Source organism: Epargyreus clarus, unplaced genomic scaffold (assembly GCF_041222505.1).
Source record: "Epargyreus clarus isolate Ecla_fem2 unplaced genomic scaffold, WU_Ecla_fem_2.2 ptg000027l, whole genome shotgun sequence".
NCBI lineage: Eukaryota > Metazoa > Arthropoda > Insecta > Lepidoptera > Hesperiidae > Epargyreus > Epargyreus clarus.
In genome coordinates this window covers 11,969,706-11,993,321 of record NW_027332234.1, presented here as the reverse complement: position 1 = coordinate 11,993,321, position 23,616 = coordinate 11,969,706, and the positions used below count along the sequence as shown (strand labels likewise).

The 23,616-nt window shown below is 33.2% G+C and overlaps 4 protein-coding genes across 4 annotated transcripts in view; 2 read left to right on the top strand and 2 right to left on the bottom strand.

Moving 5' to 3' along the window:
• Positions 1-13,905, top strand: part of net (atonal bHLH transcription factor 8-like protein net) — a 36,946-nt gene extending 23,041 nt beyond the window's left edge. The window contains exon 2 of the mRNA XM_073088505.1: positions 11,504-13,905. Coding sequence (XP_072944606.1) covers positions 11,504-12,201 — 698 coding nt within the window. The 3' untranslated portion in view covers positions 12,202-13,905. The remainder of the gene's footprint in view (positions 1-11,503) is intronic.
• Positions 13,906-16,330: 2,425 nt separating this feature from the next.
• LOC140753826 (zinc finger HIT domain-containing protein 1) lies at positions 16,331-17,089 on the bottom strand. Its single transcript, XM_073088622.1, has 2 exons — positions 16,764-17,089; positions 16,331-16,520 (listed from the first exon to the last, which is right to left on the bottom strand). The coding sequence occupies exons 1-2, from the start codon at positions 17,087-17,089 to the stop codon at positions 16,385-16,387; spliced, it is 462 nt and encodes a 153-aa protein (XP_072944723.1). The 3' UTR covers positions 16,331-16,384.
• Positions 17,090-17,415: 326 nt separating this feature from the next.
• On the bottom strand, positions 17,416-21,227 carry Tfb5 (transcription factor B5). The gene is made up of 2 exons (XM_073088623.1): positions 21,029-21,227; positions 17,416-17,628 (listed from the first exon to the last, which is right to left on the bottom strand). Exons 1-2 carry the CDS (start codon positions 21,061-21,063, stop codon positions 17,442-17,444), a joined length of 222 nt encoding a protein of 73 aa, XP_072944724.1. The 5' UTR covers positions 21,064-21,227; the 3' UTR covers positions 17,416-17,441.
• LOC140753828 (meiotic nuclear division protein 1 homolog) lies at positions 17,623-19,763 on the top strand. Its single transcript, XM_073088624.1, has 5 exons — positions 17,623-17,734; positions 18,035-18,171; positions 18,397-18,502; positions 18,909-19,055; positions 19,466-19,763. Exons 1-5 carry the CDS (start codon positions 17,645-17,647, stop codon positions 19,604-19,606), a joined length of 621 nt encoding a protein of 206 aa, XP_072944725.1. The 5' UTR covers positions 17,623-17,644; the 3' UTR covers positions 19,607-19,763.
• Positions 21,228-23,616: the final 2,389 nt, after the last annotated feature.

The window sequence follows — 23,616 nt, the reverse complement described above, 5'->3', positions numbered from 1 at the left end:
TACCATCAGATGGACTGCATGCTCGTCTGCTACTCCTATATTATAAAAAAAACTATAGTTATAACTTGTAAACCAAAATAATGCCATTCCTTTTAAATCGTGAAATACGTACAAAGTTTCCCTTTTTACAAGAAAATACACTACACAATCACATAAGATTCCATCTAGATTTTAGTTTCTCTCTGTGACTAACAATATGAAGTAGGAACATGGATCTATGTACGTTACCCATAGATTAGTAAAGATTATTCACTCCTAACAAGAAAATGTACCCCGTTTTGAGAATTGAAATAGTTGCGTAAAAAAGTTTTCCCACGTCTCCGTGCTAAAATGTCCCTAAAATATTTGAAATTATTATTATAAATTGTTTGTTTAGCATGTAAATTACGCAGTATTAGTTATTTATTCGTAAATTTTCTCTAAAAATGATTTTATTTGTCAAGAATTCAAAAAAAGAACTTACTATAATAAGCCATTTGCGGCTTCATTCAATTTCAAGGCGGCGAAGTATCTTTACTAATCTGTGACGTTACCGAAAAAAATGACATGACTTACACATACAAGTACATTATACAAGTTAATGCAAATTAAAAAATCTTACGCTAACACTACGCTAATTAAAAATAAGCTTCGTTATCTATCTGATTTCCCTTTTTTATAATTATTTATAAATTTAATCCTATTGATTAAAATCACTACAATCTCAAGTTTCATTTTTATAAAAAAAAATATTTACGCAGCATTAAATAAATCAATAAAAACAAAAATTTAAATATCGAATCGATTCCGCCTTCATATTTATTGTAATGTTGGTAGCCCTGTCGTACCAACCGAACAGCGTTGGCGCCATCGGTAATGTTTGCGGAGAAAGTCGTAGCATCACGACTTCTCATACATTAGCGCACCGTGCGAATGTAACGCTATAAGGGCATTCCTCACTGCTTGCGGGGAGCGAAATGGATTGATTTTTTTGTTTTAAACATTACCTATGTAGGAGTAATGTGCCAGTAATGTGTATCATTGTCGTTTATTTATTGCTTTATATAAGAGCTTTCTTCACTAGTTGCTGATCGCCATTTTTTTCAACATACCATTTGGTCCTATACACCTGATATTATCAAAATCCACGTCACTTCAAAAAGTTTTAAATTTAGAAAAATAAAAATAGTTATTTTTCTACACTGGTATTGTATAATAAGCACACAAGTTTAGAAAATAGTAATTGTTAGGAATATACACACAGACACTTTTTCTCTTCTTATTTTTCTTTTTCTCATATAAGTGACATTAGCACAGATAATTTAGTTGTTAGCCCGACACTTACTTATCTGTGGTGAGACCAGTGGTTTTCGTTCACCGTCCCGACATATTAGTCTGAATCTTTACAACTGACCGGAATGACCGGCGACGGTCATCATTTTCTCATTTCTTTCGGTAGCGTCACGTAAGCGGATTCCCGTAATTACCGCCCGCGGTTGCTTGCGGGTTTTCGTAAATTACGCACTTTTGAATTTGGAATGTTTGATCGTGATTTTTTTTAGGCTGTCGCATTTTAATCTATACAGCCATTTATAAAATTATCATAATTTATTAAAAGTAACTCGAAGTATGTTTACATTTTAAATATAAAAGTTTAATGATTATCATGAGGAATATTGCACTAAAACTAATTATCGCAAATTTGTACTATACAAAGGATTTATGAAGCACGTTATTAATTTATGAGCACAATAAACACTTATTATTTAAAAAGAAAATCAACATCACTACTATTTACCTATTAATTAACTAATCTGTGTAACCAAAATTTTTAATCTGTGAAGCATATCACAATACATACATATCGCGTTGCACGTGGGCATTACAAACAAAATAACCACTTCTTTATTCAAACAGTGAAAAACTGGTCTCGTTTGGATAGGTTACTTTTATGTTTTTCTACGGGCGCTTCGGTTCTGTGAAATTTGGCGCCAGATACATATCTAAGGCCTTATCGGGGCGAGATCGACACCCATTCAACCTTTCGAGAGGTCCACGCGGCCTCTTTGACTCTTAGGGACTTGTTTGTATAGCTGAGAGTAAAAGAGTGACGATAGTACGCGAGAGCTATTAACTGAAATATTTTTGTTTATAAGTTCATGTGACAATACGCATAATTAAAATGTTAAAAATTAATATTGTGACATGGCTCATATTTTTATAAATAAATTATTGAGCGATTTGAGAAGACATATTGATATATTTGACTATTTAGTAGATTTTATATCGTGTATTTTCTACTAAAGAACGACATTAAAGAAGAATAACTTGTTCTAAATTAGTTACAAACTAGGATTATAAATATAAAACAACATGAAATACAGATTTTTATTATCATGTAAAACTCTAGCCTACAACCGACACGATTAATTCAAAATAACGTTATATTACGCAGTTAGACAAATACCTTATTTCCTTGTTTCAACACGTCGACGTGAAACTCCGTAATGAGCAGATACCCTAAGGTCCGTTTTATTGGGATTTCGAATCGGAACGCGTGATATATCACCGGCGCCGTATTTCACTATGGTCATTAATCATGATTTTCGGTTTTATTGGGCTCGTAAAATATATTGTAATGTCGTCTATAACTTATAATTCAATGTTTTGGCTGTTCGAATAGTTTTTGAGTTGTCGGTTATAATTTTCACGAAGTTAGATGAGTGAGTCTCAAGCTGCCATCATAGATTAGTAAAGATACTTCGCCGCCTTGAAATTGAATGAAGCCACAAACGGCTTATTAGTAAGTTCTTTTTTTGAATTCTTGACTAATAAAAACATTTTTAGAGAAAATTTACGAATAAATAAGTGATACTGCGTAATTTATGTAATAAATAAATAATTATTTCAAATAGATTAGGGACATTTTAGCACGGAGACGTGGCAAAACTGTTTACGCAACTATTTCAATTTTCAAAACTGAGTACATTTTCTTGTTAGGAGTGAGTAATCTTTACTAATCTATGGCTGCCATGTTCAATTTTTATTCAAAAAATTGTCTATTCAGTAAAAAAAAGCGAGCATGCAGTGTAGTTTTGTGGTCACTGCCATCTATTGATACTTCAATCGATCCAACTGAATTTTAACCCAACAATATACAGATCCTTCGTAAATCGTAACAAAAATGATGCTCGTTATTATTTTTCTTACAAAAATTCGCATCTGTACTTACATTACATTACAAGCTAGCACAATCACACCATAGCACATTCTAGTGTCAACCATCTTGCTATTTCAGCCGTTAATAAAGATTCTCAGCGGAAAATGCTACGGAATTTATCGTTCAAGCAATTAAAACTGATCGTAGGCGGGGCGCTCGAACTTTATTCCTTTACCGCACAAAAACACCTGTAGTGTGAGAAGAACGCATCTATACGACTAATACTACCATAGACCATATATAATGTAGAAATGTCTTGCAATCCTATTACCTACGAGCTTTTGCCTGCGGCTTCGCTCGCGTTACGAAGTAATATTTTCATCCCCTATTTTATCCCCTTGGGGGTAGAATTGATCAAAATCCTGTCTTAGCGGATGCCTACGTCATAACGTCTACCTGCATGCCAAATTTCAGCCCGATCCGTCCAGTGGTTTGGGCTGTGCGATGATAGATCACTGTGTCAGTCAGTCAACTTTTCAGTTATATATATTTAGATTATAAAATTTTAAACTATCACATTTCATAATTTACCTATTGTTGTTAAAACCATTATGGGTCAATAATTAGTAGAAGAGTCTTAAATCGTAGTCTTCGTAATGACTTCTTATAGAATTTGCATCTACGGACATATTTTACTATCATCTTCTTCATATACATATAAACGAAATGGGTAATAAAAACCAATTTCCCACTATTATTTTTATATCTTTATGGCTTCAGTAATATTGTAATCGCAGCTTATTTCTTATTTTAAACAAATTGCCACCTTGCCACAAATTTTCACCTTTTTGCTTTCATTATGAAAGCAAAAAGGTGAAAATTTTAATAAAATCTTTATTAATCTGCATTTATAGCGTATAAGTATTAGAACATGAGTTGATTAACAATATTAAGCAGTAAAATGTACATAATTACTTAAAATTTGTTTATACATAATAGTACATAATGATTAGAATAAATATTATAAGATAAGTAGCATTTAAATGTGCGATGTATAACAGTCATATGTGTGACTAGCTGACCCGGCAAACTTTGTACCGCCTCAAAATCTATTTATCAAATATATTTCATATAAAATATAGCCTATGTTACTCGTGGATAATGTAGCTTTAATGGTGAAAGAATTTTTAAATTGGGCCAGTATTTTTTGAGCCTATTCATTACAATCGAACAAACAAACAAAGTTTTCCTCTTTATAACATTAGTATAGATTTAATAATGTTACGATAACAGCGGTATTTGATAGTAAAGTTAGTTTTCGTAGCAAAATTAGTTTACATCACATTTTTATAAACGTGTGCGACGCCACTTCTACACAACGTACGCTCTATGCATTTCTAACTTAAGCTCACTTGATATTTTAATAGGAATTCATAAGGTCGAGAATGGCGTGCGTGTTTTTTTGTTATTGTAATATAGTTGCGTCTAATTGGAACGCCTTCGCGGCGCCGCGGCTCCACGATTATGAGCCATAAACCAATTCCGGTAGCGGGACCATTACGGATATGCTATCTGTATTAAACGGTCTATATTTTGTATGTTTTAATTACTCTGAGGTTTTAATAGTTCGAAAAGTGACTTGTAATAGTTATATTCCTGTCATGTTATTGGCGGCAGTTTTGACGTTTGTTTTTTTAATTTATCTTTTTAATGCTACATTTCTTCTGTTCAGCCAAGATTTTAAATATGGAATAGATGATATATTCTGAATTAGTCTTTTTTTAAATTCCAATATGGATCTGGCATGGAGTCCATACGATGGTAAGTGGTCTCTGCCACTCACTGTAACCAATAGAAGATTGAAAAGAAGTCCTATTTGACAATAACATAAAATGCGTTGCTTTCTGAGGACTACTTAGAAGGAATTTGTATCACCATGTATCACCTGGGCTTTAAGAAAGCCTCAGATAATAGTAACACCGCACTGCTGTTAAGTTCCGATTTTTAAAATAATTTTTGTCCTTAAAGTATAATCATATAATTTTCCTATTATCCATAATATGCTAACAAATCGAATAAGATTTTATTTATCCAGAACTAACTTAAAACGTAAATCTGTTTGAATCAAGGAAAAAATGTAAATTAAATTTCGACGAATGCACTGTTAATATTTCACAGATTAAATTAAACCTTATTGGCAGTTGGTGTTGCCATAAACATGTTTATAAGGCCTTTCCGGCCATACCGCCAGGGTCGGATTTGGAAGCTACTGCCCTGGGAACTCCACGAGAAAGGGGCCCCTACAAGAAATTAAAAAAATATCCAAATTTCGACGGGTCAGTAACTTTTACGTTATTTTCTTATTTACACCGACAATACTTGCAATAACTAACAAGAAATATAAAAAATATCAAAATTTCGACGGGTAACTTTTACGTTATTTTCTTATTTACACCGAAAGTACTTGCACTTAAGTAACAATTACTTACTACATTATTTATTGAAATTATTTCATTTATTGATAATACCATTTTTGACACTTGACGAAAAGTTTCTTTTATTTAAAAATAATTAGGGCCCCTCGCTTCCATTGCCCCAGGGCCCCCACTCCAAATCCGGCCCTGCGTACCGTCTTCATATTTAATCGCGCTACTTTTATTTTAATGGCTTATTAATTTTACGGTTCCGGCTTCGAGCGTTTCCTTATTTTTAATTAATTATATGCAGATTGAATTTTAAGTTAGGATTTCGTTGCATCTAATTTCGTTAATTGATTGGCTGAAATAAATTGAATATTTTTTGCGTTATTAACAGTAATAGGGACCTATGTTTATTTATTTATTTTATTTACTATTCAGTTTATTTACTTTCATTACTATCAAGAGTGGGTACCTATCTTAGAATTTGATGTTTTATATCTATGGTTTCCAAATTAATATTTTAAGGATAACGTATTTTAATGCCAAGTGTTATTTTTGACAGCATTCTGAGAAACTCGGTTCCATTTTTAAAGTATGCATTCGGAATATTTAAATTTAATATCTATAAATAAAAAATAATTCTAATTTATCGACTTATATCGAAGGATATTATATTATTGACAGTTTTAATTAATTTATCGATATTATAACATCCAAAAATGGTGTCAAGAGTTCGACACACTAATGAATTATTGAAAAAACTAAAAACTAACTAGTTTTGGTGAAATAACACATTTGTCAACGTTAGAATACAAATACAATTAAAGATCTAGAACATTTGTTTCATAATGATCTTCTTTTTTATTAGTATGTTGTCGATAAAATACTGTTATGTAATTTGTTTTTTTTTTCTCAACGGTCGAACATGGCTTCGCGGCTTTTTGTATGGTAAAAAAAATCTTGTGTCATTTTTTGTAATATTTTAATTAGGTTCGATTTCGATACCCGAGATAAGATTAGATTCTTAACCCTGAGGACTAAGGTGGAATGCGTCGAAAAAATCTCCCTTACCGGCTTAACCACATCCTTCAAATCAGAACACAGCAGCGCTTGACTGTTATTAGGCAGAAAGGTGTTTCGGTGGTGCCACCGGAGTCGAATCACACAGTTCTACCACCTTTTAATTTATAAGAGAGAAGTCACGGTGCCATATAAGTTAAAACCATAGACAAGATGCACACTAACTTTCCATAAAGCTGTATCGCCGATAGACAAAACGGGTATGTAGGAAGGAATGCGGACAATCACTTGTTCTAGAAGTAAGATATTAATAAACAACAATCAGAGATCGACCATATGGGCACAAACCTGTTCCATATGGTGTGTAGATAGCGCGGGCCACACGGGCGGATTGTTATAAGGCAATCTCCGTACTTATAATGGTAGCTTATCAACGCCCACCGTATCAATTGTATCAATGATATAGGACCCTCGAGCGGCAGGGGCCCCGTATGTATTAATGTGTTAAATGTTATTTACACATTTCACAAAAAAGTGCTAAAGAAGTTTCACTTCGAAAATAAGACAATAAAATTAATCATTTATTGGGGGCCCCTAACAATTGTTGATACAGGGCTCATCTAAGGCACGCTACGCCACTGTACCTAATTCTAAATTTGGTTCATCCAAGACGCTATTGGAAGCAAAATGTAGCGTATTGGTTAACATAAAGTGCTTATAAAATTAAAGTCGAAGGGAGTTTTAAGTACCTAATCATTCTAAACATTTTTTTTTATTACTATATGGTTTGACGTCTACAAATTAAGTCGATTAAATATCTCGTAATCCAAAACACGCGTAACCAGATTTGTCTTCAAAATAAAAACAAGACATTAATCCATGTATTAGGAACTTAATACAAAGTAAACACAAAATAATTTTCATTGGTTAAATATAATAAAACAAAATATATAAGAAACAGAGAAAAGTCTCTGGGAACAAAACAAATAGTAAATATAATCAATAGTCATATATATAAAATATGGTCATCCGTCGTCTAAAAATCGCGTAGTGTGACACGTACAAAACATGGCGCCGGCGCCAAGCGAGTGCCCGCATACTAAAGTTCACTGCTGCCGTTCCCATGATTCTATATACAACATCCTTATAATAATATGGCTAATTGCATTATTTATTGCATATTTAGCGTTCATCATTTGAATATTTTAATCCGTAATTCAATTCGGTTGGAATTTTGTTTTTTATGCTCACGGAACTTGATTTTAAGTTTGCAGAATTTATTTATTTTAAGCAATGTCCTTGTATTGCATACGTTCTTAAAAATAAATAAATGTGAAATACTAAGTGACGGTTACTTAAGTTTTATATAATTTTAAAGTAGGTTGGTAAGTACATACCGAATATAACAAAACAATAAGTTTTATATTTAGGTATATACTCGTAGGTATAAAAAGTAGGTACAGTCCGCGCCAAACTGCTAGTCCGCTCTGAAGTTGTTGTGAGCAGGTGTAGTCATACAATTTGGTATGGCGACGCGATTCATTTCTATATTCAGAGCGGACTAGCAATTTTACGCGACTATACCTGTTAGATACTTAAGTGTGAAATAATTTTAAAATTAATCTCAAGTGTTTGGAAAGATTTAACTAGATAATTATGTTTATTATTCGAAACAATTATATACTTTATTAGGAATATAAAAAGATAATGAGAAATATAAAATGATAATATCGTGTATGTAATTCCTTTTACATATAAAAATGTAATAATTATTGTACTCCTTTTATGATACTCCTAGAGTAATAATAAAAAAATATGCTGTAAATGTATAAAAAAGTCACAAGTATAAATTATAATGAAAAAACATATTTTTTGCTTTTCATAAACTTACTCTAGTTAATCCTGTTTTTAATAGATAATGTACCTATAAGGAAAGGTATGAAGGTTAAGTGTTTCGTTTATCTAAATCTGCCATTAAAATGATAAAACCTATCATTGTGGCATGATAAACATTCATTGAAACATTATCTATGTGCAAAGTTCATCATGACCAATATTTTTGATTTTCAACTTTTTTGGTGTCCGGTAGTGTTCTGCCAGATTTAATAATCATAAAATATAAAAGTAATATAAGGAGACAGACAGTTGCGTAGTGTGCCTCAGATAGGCCCTGTATTAATTGTTGGGGGGCCCCAAGAAGTGTCCTTTTTATATTTATTTTTAAAATGAATCTTTACTATTCTCTTACTCTTATTTTCATTATAATATCATAAAATAGTGGTATGTTTTTTCCCCAGTAAGTGCGTTCTAAAGACTCAGTGGGGACACGTGGGGCCCCTGTCCCTCGGGGGCCCCGTATCATTGATACGCCTGATATATAGCTACGCCTTTGAGGACAGATCTAGATTCAAGGTGATAGAAGCCTCTGTGGTTCGACTCTAGCGGCACTATCGCTACACTTATTTCTGCCTAATAACAGCAGTGTTAAGCGCTGCTGTGTTTTGATTTGAAGGGTATAAGGGATACTTTTGAAATGGCATTCTAACCTAGTTCTCAAAGGTAGCAACGCATGTGTGGCCTTAGATGGGAATCTAATCTTATCTGAGGTTGATTACAGATGTCCATGGGCGGCAGTAGCCACTTAGAATCAGATGGACTGCATACATATTTTGCATCTATCACCTTTTAAACTTTACCTATATTTTTATCACAAATCTAATATTAGGTATCCCGTATCACCATGATAGACATCTTATTGTCTCTTATTTAACACTGACACGTGTAAACTTCAAACTGAATGAATACTGAAAAACATTATCATTTTGATAACGACTTATATATAATATTAAACCTAAGATTCAGTTTTGAAAAAGTTAAAAAAAAACAATCTTTGATGGATTTTGTTATTGGAATGTAATAACTTTTTATGTAGTTTGTGTTTTTTTTTGTAACACAGCAGATAGAAGGTGGTAGAACCCTTTGTGGTTCGACTCCGGCGGCACCACCGCTACACCTATTTCTGCCTAATAACAGCAGTGTTAAACGCTGCTGTGTTCCGGTTTGAAGGGTGTGGTAAGGGAGACAGACTTTTCCGAGGCGTTCCAGCTTAGTCCTCAGGGGTAGCGGCGCATCTGTGGCCGACCTCAAGTAGGAATATCTAATCCTATCTGGGGTTGATTACAGATGTCCATGGGCGGCAGTAGCCACTTACGATCAGGTGGACGGCTTGCTCGTCTGCTACTCTTATATTATATAAAAAAAGATGAATGGTATGAATTTAGCATTTCACACTGGGGGTCCAGAGTTCGAATCCCAGGCGCCTTAACTTAAAACTAAAACAAATGTGTTTAACACTGCTGTTAGAAGGCACAAATATTCTGTGCTAAACCAAATTAATCTACCAACAATAAAAAACAAATTGCCTCTGCCTACCTCTACAATTGTCTATGCTCGCTTAGTATGCAAGACCATAGAGCACAGTTCAATATGGTGGCGAGTGATGTTTAATTGTTGTCTATGCTTGATACTGGCTCATTAGTGGCGCATAGGTATTCATCGTGGACGTGCATGGGATAACGTATGGCCATGGCGGAAGCTGTTTGATTTATTGAGCCAGTGACAATTTTTTAAAACTTTTGTTGAATAGTTTCCTTTTTTTTTATTGTCATTGCTTCATTGGATACTGATTTATCGTTAAAATTATGATTTTGGTACACTTGTATGGAAACAGTTAATAAATACCTAAGAAATGATTTTATATACATAGTTGATATAACTACATACTATGAGAGATATTCACTCTTTCTACCCTATCCTATCTTATATCCTATTTCTATCTTAAATTTATTGTGTGACGTGGCACTGTTATTATGCTACAAATGAAATATAGAAAAAATAAATACTTTATAGTGTTTAAATTAAGTAGCTTATTATTAATAACATTTTCTCACGATATTTTTATGCAATATACACATCAAATATCACATTTATTAGCAGTTTATTTGGAATTATTTATTATTATTTAAACTAAAAATGGACTTATTTACAAAATATATACAAGAAAATTATAAATAAAATAAGCCATCTAAAATTGCCGTGTGAGGCATGGTTCCCAAAACGCTGGCGGCGTTTCCTTGCTGCACGGCAAGACTTAATCTTTGTGCAAAATAGCCGCCAGCTTTTTGGTCACTTTTATTATATTGTTTAGTTCGAATTTAACTGTATTTATTTTATTTTATTATTGAACACAAAAATAATGTACACGTATACGGTTAAGATACAACATAACATATACGGGGATAGCTTAATGCCACTATGATTGTAGGTGTAGACTACATGCAAGTTAAATGAAAAACGAAACAAAAATTAACTTATTTATTATTATATTGTTATGTAATCTAACGCATCCCCGTTGTTTTCCTGGCCACACGAGCATAGTTAGTACGCGGCTCGCGTCGCGGTCTATAACGAGCGCCGGCGCCGTTTGTGCGACTGTCCGCTCGTCTTTTTGTCCGTCAACCAGCTTCCGTCGCTAACGTGCCTTACAAAGGACCTAACTTCTAAATAAACACGCTAAAACATACCCTATACGTTGCTAGTTAGGTACCGAAAGCGTCTGGTGAATACACTTTTATTTTTATAATGGACGTAAGTCCACAATTGCGATTTAAACAAAACCTTATTTGTTGTGTTTAGGGTTGAATGCTACTAAAAAAAATAAGATAATTCGATCACAACACCATGGGAATGGGAACTTATTAAAAATTACAATTAAGCCACTACTGTTTGTTAGTTCGAACATTCTTTAACGTTATTTATCGGACAACCTATCGGTATTTATTGTGTGTTGTTTATATTTATGGTTAGAGGATCTCCTGACAATTTTATCGAGATTGTTCTTCAACTATCTTTCTCCTTGTTTCAGATCGTATATTAGAAAGAGATGCAGGCTTCGTGTCGGGCGGGGAAGACGACGACTCGTGCTCGGGGCCGGCGCACTCCGACGACTCCGGCGTGCGGTTAGTGGAAGCTGACAGGAAGAGGGAACGAACGCCCTCAAGACAGCCCCCAAAGAAACGCATCCGCCTCAGCTCGAGAGAGGACCTCGCTAGCCCTGAAAGCGACAGTCCCTTCAGGCCGTGGTCGTTTACGGAGGAGCCTCAAAACGAGCCTTTGTCATTAGTCAAGAAAACCGAAACTAGTTTACTAAGGCAGCGAAGACGGCTAGAGCCGCCGCCGTCGCCGCTCCCGGAGCCGCGGCCCGGGCCTCCGCGGGTCCCCCCGCACCCCGGCGTCGTCGAGCCCTTCCCCGAGAAGTCGAAGCCCCGAGAGCAGCGGAACTACAAGAACATGACGAGAGAACGGCGGATAGAAGCGAACGCGAGGGAACGGACGCGAGTTCACACCATCAGCGCCGCCTTCGACACCTTAAGGCGGGCCGTCCCTGCCTACAGCCACAACCAGAAGCTCTCCAAGCTCTCCGTACTCCGGATAGCGTGCGCGTACATCGCTGCGCTATCAGCGGCCATCGAGCCGGACAGCGATCTGCCCTCCGCAGTGGAAACGGTAACGCAAACGATCCACACGGAGGGGAAGCTAAGAAAAAAGAAAGACGACCCTTGAATCCAATACAGTCTAAAGGACTTTAAACGGTCACAATACCGTCCCGTGAAGCCTACTGCCCACTGTGGTACAAATGACAATAATATTGGGTAGTAAATTGCATTATTTATTAAATCTGTAGGTTTAGTCGCTACTAAGCTTTATGAATCTCGACATTGACTGATAGTAGATAGTGCCTATCAGTACAAAAAAAGTGTTGTTCTCATAATGTTATTTTATCAAAATATTAAAAGGTAATATTGGTCATATAAGTATGGAAACCGAATGACCTCTCCCAAAAATAATTTGGTACTACATAAGATTGTATCTTTATTTTATTGTTAATGATAAATAGGGGTCTTCTCCTATCACAAGAAAAGTGGTGGCCCTAGTCCACCACGCTGGCCAAATGTATGATAAAGATTTCTGAAAACGATGTTTTCTTTTAACAATGAGTTGATAATTTTTCTAATTCAAAAAATAATCTTTTGGATTAATAATTTCAGACATTTTTATATAAGTACTTTAAATGCCAAATCATTTAATTTTCGACCGTACAGCAGACGCAATGAAAAGTATAATTACCTACTTAAATATTTTGAAAAAATAAAATTATGAGAACACCCAAACAAATGTTCCTGAAGCCGCTTTTCAGATCTCTTCTTGAATAAAAGACAGCCTGGAATTCAACCTGGGTCCTCCGACCACCCAATGTTAACCATTCCCCACATAGTATTAAGTAAGAAGGAAGAACCTTATAATTATTTTGGCTTTAATACGTTATATTTATTACAAATCGAGTCAGTAGTTATAAGGCAGAATTGTATATTTTATTTAGTTAGTTATAAGTCTGTAAATATAATATAAGGCGTGTACAAAAACGGTTGTAGTTATTATATATTGGATTCTTGTTATATTTGATAAATATTCGATAAAAAAAAAATATTTTTAAGTTTTAAGGAATATACGCTAGTCCTAATTATGATTTTGTGTGTGTTGATCTAGTCACACACATGCAAGTCAATTAACAACTAGACCCAAAATAAATCGAAATTCACAGACTTGGCAGGCCAAGATAAATGAAAGTCAAAAATGCAAATAGAAACACGAATATTTATGAAATATGAATATGAATCCAATAAGATATATTTTGAGGCAATAATCTACCTATAATAACTTGAATTGCTTTAAGCACTATGGCTTTTAGTAATGCAAAAGATTGATTCAGAATTATGCCATTAGGGGCATGCGAGAGCCAATGTGATAATTTTTTACTGATTTATTTGAGCACAGATGTGCTAGCGACATCTATTAAGAACTTTGAGCAACCATAACTAAATAAAAAAACTATTATTGTTCCAAAAAAATATTTATACCGTAATAAACCATGCCTTGAAAACGTATTGTGATTTGTGATATAATTAGTGTAAATAGTTATAATTAAGCGTAAAACGACATGTGGTTGTCAAATGATATAATTATTGTAAAAGACTCATTACCTACTGTGTAATTCAAAATAAGTTTGATTGATTTTGCTCACTGTTTTAAGCAGAAATCTGGCAAAAATATTTCTTACAGATCTTGTTATTTTTTAACAGTATGATTACAATTTGTTTATTTTATAATGTTTACAATGAGCGAAATCAATCATCTTGTAACGGTGTATACGTATTCACAATATTTAAAACAAATTTAAAGAAAATAAATGAAGGAGTTATACCAATATTTTTTTGTTTTATTACCTTATTAACTCACACTACGTAACAGTATAAATAAGAACACAACCTCTTTGAATTAGCTGAAATAAAAAAGGAGTCGTAATTAATAACTTAACCTGATTATAGATACCTTAGCTTCATATCATCAAATGTATTGTATTCGAGCATACAACATTTTTAAACGAGTAAATCTGCTTTTAGCCTATTATATAACATGGAATGAATGGTGCATACGTAAGAGGACATACATTGATTGGGAGGATGCGTTGATTTCTTATGAAATTAATGAAATATATATATATTAATTCAGGACATTATTAAACCATTAGGTTAATTTAAATGACAAAAATCGTTTGAATGGTTATGATGATGTTTCAAAAGCATTTCCAATCGGTACGACTGCGTATCTAATAGGAGATTTTAGTTGAAATCCTCATAATTGATACAAAGAATCGAATTTACATACGTATAAGAAATTAGTGTATAATATAGTATTTAAATAAGTTACATAACTGTTCATTACAATCTTACAATACAAAATTATGCTTATTAAAATTTATAGAAGGTACATTTTATAAACAAACGCTAATGATAGTGTAGTTAAATAAAACTTTTGTTAAAAATTATGTTTCGGTCCGGAGTTCAAATCCAGACTTTGCATTTCACGCACACACCTCTATTTTTTCAAAGTTAAATGTGTGTTAATTACTTGCGTATTAATAAATTTGATGACGACGAATAACATTATGAGGATATCTACAATAATCTACATGCCTAAGAGATATGTAAAAAAATAAAAAGACCACTAATATACACTAGATTACCGCAGTAGTTTATGCCCTAAATCTGACTCGGGACACCCAACAGACAGAAACGGCTGATAAAAACCTTAAAAAACGCGTGTTCCGAGAACAAACGTTCTTTCAAGTTACGGCCGGAAGACATACATTGTGGTACATTTGTCTAAATAGGAAGCGAGTGGGCATCTGTTCATTCACAATAACGCCACAGCTGCTGATACTGATAACACGTGCCCCTTGTCAATAATCATCGACCCCTTATCTAGATATAAAATGGGGGAGAGTTTGCGGATGTGTATGTGGACTGTTTTGTTAGGTGTCGCAAAAAATATTAGTCAAAAACTACTTGACATTAATTATAAGTATTCAATTCTTAATGTATGTAACGTTCGTTTTTTTTTATAACATAGCAGACGAGCATACAGTTCACCTGATGGTAAATGGCTATTGCCGCCCATGGACATCTGTAATCAACCAATAGGATTAGATATTCCTACCTGAGGTCGGCTACAGATACGCCACTACCCCTGAGGACTAAGCTGGAACGCCTCGGAAAAGTCTGTCTCCTTTACCACACCCTTCAAACTGGAACACAGCGCCTAACACTGCTGTTATTAGGCAGAAATAGGTGTGGCGGTGGTGCCGCCGGAGTCAAACCACAACCTTCTAAATAACGTTAGTAACGGTTGAATCTGGTCATTGGTTTACGCTCAGTTCACACTCGGCATTAAAATATATCCAATATGAAAGAAGTATTAACGCCCATTTAATGTATGTATACATCGCTGTTTAAAATTACTTCATATTTTTGTGTTTCTTCTTGATCCACTCATATTGGACAATGGTTGGACACCTTAGGGCAATCTTATTTTCATGTTTTAAGTATTAATTATATTCAAATCGTTAAAAAGTTAAATCGTATAAATCACAACATGATTTCCATTAAGTGTCTACTTCTTTCGTATGTCTATGGTAAACATGAACGTAAAATATGTATATCGAAAGTCTACATTCGCAATCAATGTATTTTACACATTTTGTTCTGAAGCTTTTGTTTTGTACACATTATCACCCCATCAATTCAGTGGTCGTGATACCATGACAGCTGTGTCACAATTTATTTAACAAATGTGCGCAATCAACCCCAAAACGATTTACAAATCGAAGGGGTAACATATTTTAGTATATTACATGGATATTTATTTATCTAAATCAGGAATAGATAATATCTGTAATATTTATTCTAATTATAATATCGTCAGGGCTTCACATCTGTGAGGCTTGTTCGCCTAGTTATGAGCATAGCTTATTTTTATAAATAATGTATTTTGCAATAGAAAAACACTTAAAAATACAAAGTAAAATAATTTTGTTTATACTGCCCTCTATGATCAATCTCGTAAACTATGAATATTTTACTTTTGCTACTCACTAATAGATGGCGGTGTATTTATGATGTATTCTATTTAACAAAAGATGGCGCTTTTTACCATAGTTAAGTTCATTAATGCCATCTATTGAGCGTCTCGCTAACTAAATGGTAGATATATTTGTTTAATTTCTTTACCATTGAAGAGATGGCGTTACAGATGTATAGTAAATGGCGGGAAAATACAAATGAGGACAACGCTCTATCATAAATTTCTTTATTCGTGTTAATACTAATTTATTTTCAAAGTAACGAAATTATGCTGTCCATTTAAGACATCTTGTGTCTAAGTGTGTTCCTAGACATCTTACGCAGCAGTATCTAGCTCCACAAGGTATGCAAGTGTAAAGTGACGGAAATCCGCATACAGCACAGAAGTGGCGATCGGGAAATCTGAAAATAACGTTTACAGGTAATTACCACCAAAAACAATATAAAAATTGTCTATTAATACTTGTATCTGATCTGAAAGATTATAGCACATATGACTATAATAAGTGTAGTTAAGTGTAATAGAATCGATAAACAATTTCTTGTCGAAATTCCGTATTATATCACTTCAAAATTCTGTTTTTGAACAGAGGCTACTGTTAGTGTACTATCTCATAATATCAGAAATAAAAAAATAAAACTTACTTCGAAGGAGGTGCTTGTGCCGACAAGTAATTTGGAGGGTCTGGTCTAAAACTTGCATCTTCCTCGACCAGTTGCGCAAATGTTTTCCTAAACCTCATTTTATAATACTCAGCGCTTTTAGATTTCTTTTTTCTAGTTGGTTTTTCGTTAGAATCTGCAAATTTTGGCACTTTTTTGGACATAACCAGGTCTGCATGTGGGTCCTCATGGAAGTTGTCCTGTTCGAGAGCTTCAATCGCCTTCCTGGCTCTGCGTTTTCTTGCCGCATCGTCTAGAACTCTTCTCTTGTCTGCTTCTTTGACTCTTCCTGATTCTCTTGCCGCCATTTTTGATGCTTACTTCTACCCAGCTGTAAAGTATGAAGTATTGTATAAATACAGATAACATATTTTACTATACATTACATATTTTAGTACAGAAAGATAAATATACAACAGTATTTATTATAAGTCCCAATTTAAAGAAAAAACCATTAACAGAAGCAGGAGTTTGTTATTAAAAACAATACATTCTTGTTTAAAATTTGCAAATTTTAACAAAGCTGTATATTTAATTCCACAAATGATGTGTACCAATTTCTATTTTAATAAAATATTACAATAGATAGGCAGCTCCCTATAAATAAGAAGAGAAAAATCATATAATAGCTTACCTACTTACTAATTCTAAATCAATCCACTACAATCCTTTATCATGCACGGGTATGCTGAGCTGGTCCATCAAATCATCCACACGAGCCTGCAAGGTCTCCACAATATCCGCTGAAATGAACAGATGGGTTTCATCCAAGTCTTGCAGGATAAACTTCTGTCCTAGAGCATGAGTCTCGTCCAGGTGAAGCAAGAACTGTTTCATTGCAGGGTCACTGGAACAGAAACACAATGTCTAAGAAAAGGGGTTTAAGTGCCGATGAGAAGAGATCGAAAATGCTGGAGATATTTCATCAGAGTAAAGATTTTTTTCAACTAAAGGTACAAATCTTTGTACATAAGATTATGACATATCAAAACTGAAACATACCATTGAAATTGAACAGTTTCCTATACAATAATCATGAACATTAAACTTGAACTTAAAGATAGAACAATCATACCTTGAAGTTATTATTGCACGAGTATATATTTATTGACTTTAATGTGTTATGTGTTAAATATAAGATTAACAATGCTTATATTATTCATTTAATTCAATGTAGTATAATCTAATAAAACCTTTTAAAATGTTATTGTACCAAATTTTCAGACGATATAATGTTATCCTACTTATTACAGGAATTGGAAAAAATAGCCCCAAAGGAAAAAGGGATCACCATGCAGTCAGTAAAGGAAGTCATTCAGAGCTTGGTCGATGACCATCTTGTTGACACTGAGAAGATTGGAACCTCTGTGTACTTTTGGTCTTTTCCTAGGTAAGTATAGGATATACTGGTAATAACACTAGATTCCTATGATTAATAGGTTTAATTATGGGTCAAAATATAATGGATTTAAACATTGATTTTGAATAGAGTATATTTGTATAAGAAAAATACAAAAGTGGCCTGGGCACACAAAATTTATGGAAGTCAGTAGAATTACATATTTTTTAGTTACAAACTAAATTTACTTGAATTGACTTAAATGCTTATTTTTAGCAAAGCCAAAAATGCCAAGAAGAGAAAGTTGTTAGACTTACAAAATGAGTTAGAAGAGACCTCAAAAAAATTGAAAAAGGCAGAGGACTCTATAGCTTCACAATCTGTAAGCATTGGTCTATGTAACTTCACAAACCAATAAAATGAATCACTTTTAAGCTTATTAAATATATAGGTAATTTATTTTACGAAATGCTGTGCAGTTTATGATAGTCTGGGTTGATTATTTTCAGGAAATGTTCAATTATGATAGGACTATTACAATAGTGATTAATTTGAGTCAACTAATTGAAAAATTATGGGGTTAATTTTATGATATCCATTCTGAAATTCATTGTATTTTTGTAAACAAGTTTCTACACAATATTCGGTTATTGAATTTTGTGAAATAAAAAGAAAATGATATTATGTACAAATATATTATATTTTTATATTACTCATACACTAGGTGTAACTTTATATCACTATAAAATATTAGGATTTTCACATCTATATTTAACATAACTTTATAGGTTGGTCGCGAGGATAATGATGAAAGAAAAATCACACTGACCAATCTTGAAAATGTGGAAAAGCAAGAGGCTGAATTGAAAAAGGAGTTACAGAAATACAGAGATTGCGATCCTGAGTACATTGCACAGTTAAAAGCCGAAACTGAGGTATGAAATGTATATAAGTGGTTACCATACCTCCACATGTATTCGTAGGTAACAGGGGTGTTGTCAACCATACTTATTCTACTGTATAGAAACAGTTTTGTTATAAAAGAGGTAAAACAAAGTACAATTTCTTGGGAAGCCGCCATGGACAAATGTAGGAATATGTGTACACAAACAAAGCAATTATAATATATATGGTATAGTCCGCGTAAAACTGCTAGTCCGCTCTGAATATTTAAATGAATTGTGTCACCCATAGGAGTATGAGTACATCTGCTCGCAACAACTTCAGAGCGGACTGGCAGTTTGGCACGGACTATACTATGATACCATGGTTTAACTCTTAGACCCTTGCTCATAGTAAATTGTGATATTAGTTTAAAATAAAATGTTAAATATTTATTTTTCAGGATTTAAAATCCGCTGTAAATAGATGGACAGAAAATATTTACATTTTGAAGTCGTACATCAAGAACACTTTTCAAATGGAAAATGAAATTATTGACCAAAATTTCAACATTCCTCCTGATATGGATTATATTGAATTTTAATTTTATAATTAGTTAACTAAGTAATAAGTATCTTTTTCTTTAACACAATTGAATAAATATTGCAACAAAATCATTTTCTTACATTGCTAACACACAATTTTGAATTGCAAAATATAAAAGCAATATTGATAGAAAAGGTCATTCAAAATAACATTTTCATTGATTTTGTTGAGCTTTTTACAACTTTGTAGTATCTATGTCAAACTATGTACCTTAAACTATGTTTAGGAGAATACCTATAATAAAATGCTACATTTTAAGTTTTTAAGTTTGTGCAAACTAGGTAAATAGGCGCAAAATAGGTAGGTTAAAAATTCTCAACTATTGACTTTTTCATTTTTAAATACAATATTATAAGTTTATAGCAGTATTATATTTCATTCATTTTTTAAACAAATTTCTGTAGTATCTTGGTTTAGTAGACTACATTGATGTTTAGGTTTTTTCTGCTGCTTTTCCAAATTAGGTTCTAAGCCAGTCAATTGCGTATTAGAATTTAAATTTCCCATCTGTGCTTGAAAGAGCACTTCATTAATAATTCTCGATGCGAACAACTGTTGTTCTTTTGGGAGCAGATTTAATGTGATGGCCCATCCTTTAGCAGCATAATCAAACTGGGTTGCTGCATAAGGAGTTGCATGTAGCGAGTCTCGGCTAATAGTTTCAAAGGGATCCATACTTATTCTTTTCTTTGACTTTCTTAGAGAAATTTCAGTATCATTTGAATAGGATGATCTTATTGATGATGGCCTTTCTGGGTTAGATAGCTCATCATAAAGTTCAACTGGTACATTTTCCGGAGACAGCGGCTGCAAAGAAAAAGTAGACATTAAAGTAAATATTTTTAATAAACAATGAACAATTTTAAATACATACATTTGTACTTACATTCTCATTAGTAATCTTTTCATTATCATTATCATCGAGAAACTTTAGTAAATCAAAGTACCACAATCTAGGTTTATACTCTTCATTTTCGGAGAGTGAGTCAAGGACTTTCTTCTTTTCCTTCCTATAGCATGATCTTAACGAATTTATCTTCTTCACCACGATATCGCGATCCACGACTTCACCAACTTCTTTATACTTATTTATTATCAATTCATACGCTCTACTCTTCTTTTTACGATTAGAATATTCTTTGGATTTGATTTTCCACAAACATGGCTGGCTTTTGTACAGTTCTATGACTTCAGCTAAAAAGTCTTGTGGATTCTTGTGACGTTCACCCATAACACTAAGTTGAGACGCACGAAGTTTTCAACACGAAATAAGAGTCAAATGACGCGAAACTCACTTAAAAATCAATATGAAAAATCACGCAAGCCACGTAAAGTTAGCGCAAGCCACCAATAATGTCGGTGCATGCATGTACCAACATTGCAAACCGGCCTGAAATACGTCAATTAACATAATATTTACCATTCCACGAGAACTCCTTTTTTAACATTCACCATGGTTCATTATTGTTTTACAACATACAGTAGTTAGTAGCACAACAAAGAGTTATAAAGAACTGTTCTTTGCACTTTAATTTGCACAAAATTACTATAAACAAGCACAAAACGAACAATCGCACACGTTTGGTCGACTGAAAATGACAATTCGGGCGGGTTTAAAGTTGAAGTGACAGTGACATAGCACAGATTATTAAGAGAAGTTTGGTGTAGTTGGACAGATGATACAAAATTCTTATTAAAATTTTAAATCATACAATAAAATTCATTATATTCAAAAACATGCTCATTATTAAAACATTTTACCATTTTACCAACTTAGAAAATTAAATATTTTGTTGGCTTATCAACAACAACCGCCTAAACAGTCAATTATATTATGCAATATTGCGAATTGTGCAGTATTATTGACAGTTTAGAGTTGATATTAAAAGTTGCGCAAATATTGAACGAAAGTTTGAGCGAGTTTAATTTTTATTGCACCGTGTAGGGTCAGTATTGTGCAACATTTTTATTGAAATATATTTTTTATTAAAAATAGGTTATTTCCAGAGCAATTTTTGAATATCAATAGATTTACCGCTACTTCACAAGATATCTCGTTATGGAGAGAACTATTCTCAATTTCTGACTGAGCACGAAAACATTGTGCTGTTCGTATTATTGTGCAATATAATTGCTCGTTTGGAGCTAGAGCGCCCTTCAAACTTATTGTACAATAAAAAGTATTGTACAATGTTATTGTAGGGCAGCCTAAGAATGTAAAAATCTACTAAATAGTTATGAATTTGATTCCATAATTGGTAAAAATACTTATAAAAAAATCAAATCCTTCTTTATATTAATTCATACGAAAATCAAATTCATAAACGTTAATACAGTTAGATTTTATAAAAACAATCACAGGATATTGTAAGAGGATTTGTATGCAAATATTCGCTTATCATTCTAATATTAGCAGCCCTATTTCCTCGTATACCCATTTATAGATACGAGTCCTCCCACTCGGTCTTTCACGATATGTATTGAATAAATCATTAGTTTGTTTGCAAACTCCGATGCGATTTATATTAGAATCTGTTATTGGTTCCATCTCCTATGATATTTTAATGAGACATTAATCCAAACTAAGTTTTTTTATTTATTTATTATTTATGCACATAACATGGAGAACAGACAAATAATTAAAGTACTTAAAATAAAATAAAAACTTCGTCCAAAACCCTTTCTTGTGGCATAGTGCCCAGAATACTGGCAGCGTTACCTCGCTGTATAGCGAGGCTAATTATAAGCTAAGCTTGTTTCTACTTCCTACTATAGTCAATATTTTTTATTAAAGTTCAGGTATAATAAATTAATTATCATTTGTTTTAATGGTAAAGGAAAACACTAAAGTGTTATAAGAATGATCAGGATCTAACGTTGTACAATGAGTTAGTAATAGGTTATTGATAAAGATAAAGATTTTGTATTTAAATACTACATCAAGAAATGAAATACATACATTAGGTCATTTTTCATACAACTTCTACGTCTGTATTGGTAGTTTATGTATCACAGTGAAGTTTTCTTTGCCTGAAACTAAAAGCAAATTAAGCCAAATAATTAAATAGCAATTTTATTTTCATGGAAGTACAAAAATAAATAAAATAAAATTAATGATACGTGAAAGCAAAGTCAATTAAAACGACAATCAGTACCTATCCGTTAACCCTATACTTGACATTGTGCACTTAAATGCACATTAGAATCAGATTTTTTTTTTCGGATAATGCGACATCGAATCTTACTAATAATAACTGAAAGCGAATTAGCAAACGTTTCTTTATGTCAGAAAATGAAATCAATATCTATCTCGTTCACACATTGTAAATGGTAAACAAAATAGCGAGCCGTCATTCAGCGCCTGCGCAACGCTCTCTAAGAATCTTATTTTATCTGAATGAAATTAAGTTATATGTACGAAATTTATATAATCTTACTTTCTGCAAGCTTTATGCAATGTTTTGGTGATATTTTTTGAGATATAATGTTTTGAATATATAATAATTCATGACTTTTGTAATGTGTGCATTAAAATGCACACTGCCAACGACATACAATATTACTGTTTGTCAATATTGTGTCTTTAAATGCACACTGCCAACTTCGCTACTATATACTAAGGTTCTGCACACAAGGTAAGGGGTTGGGTGAACAAAGTTCAGACAGAGTTTTTTTTTTATAATTCATGACTGAAATTAATATTTCCCCGTTTCCACTAAATTCCCAGTCCTTAGCTTGCAATATTTTTTTCAGATGACTGGAGGCCGAAAAATTCTAGCTTTGGTGTCTAAATTGCGTAATTAAATCGGATGTAGAATCCAGCAAATCCCTAGAAAGATGAATTCCAGATGTCTAGGTCTCATAAAGACGTCCCTGAACTCAAGTCCTGTCCAATCAATAGCGTCTTCTGTCAAAAATGTAAACATCTCCAATAATGATGATTCCAGAACATCTGCAATATCAATCCCAGATAAGACCAAATTCCCACTTAAGGTCGGCTATAGATGC

Excerpts from the sequence above, each read along its gene's own strand:
- LOC140753826 (XM_073088622.1), bottom strand. The coding sequence starts at position 17,089 with ATGGCGGCAAGAGAATCAGGAAGAGTCAAAGAAGCAGACAAGAGAAGA. Across the intron at positions 16,521-16,763 it reads GCACAAGCACCTCCTTCGAA|ATTTCCCGATCGCCACTTCT; the intron begins GTAAGTTTTATT and ends CGTTATTTTCAG.
- LOC140753828 (XM_073088624.1), top strand. The coding sequence starts at position 17,645 with ATGTCTAAGAAAAGGGGTTTAAGTGCCGATGAGAAGAGATCGAAAATG. Across the intron at positions 18,503-18,908 it reads ACTCTATAGCTTCACAATCT|GTTGGTCGCGAGGATAATGA; the intron begins GTAAGCATTGGT and ends ATAACTTTATAG. Across the intron at positions 19,056-19,465 it reads AGTTAAAAGCCGAAACTGAG|GATTTAAAATCCGCTGTAAA; the intron begins GTATGAAATGTA and ends TTTATTTTTCAG.
- Tfb5 (XM_073088623.1), bottom strand. The coding sequence starts at position 21,063 with ATGGTGAATGTTAAAAAAGGAGTTCTCGTGGAATG. Across the intron at positions 17,629-21,028 it reads AAAGGAGTTCTCGTGGAATG|TGACCCTGCAATGAAACAGT; the intron begins GTAAATATTATG and ends TTTCTGTTCCAG.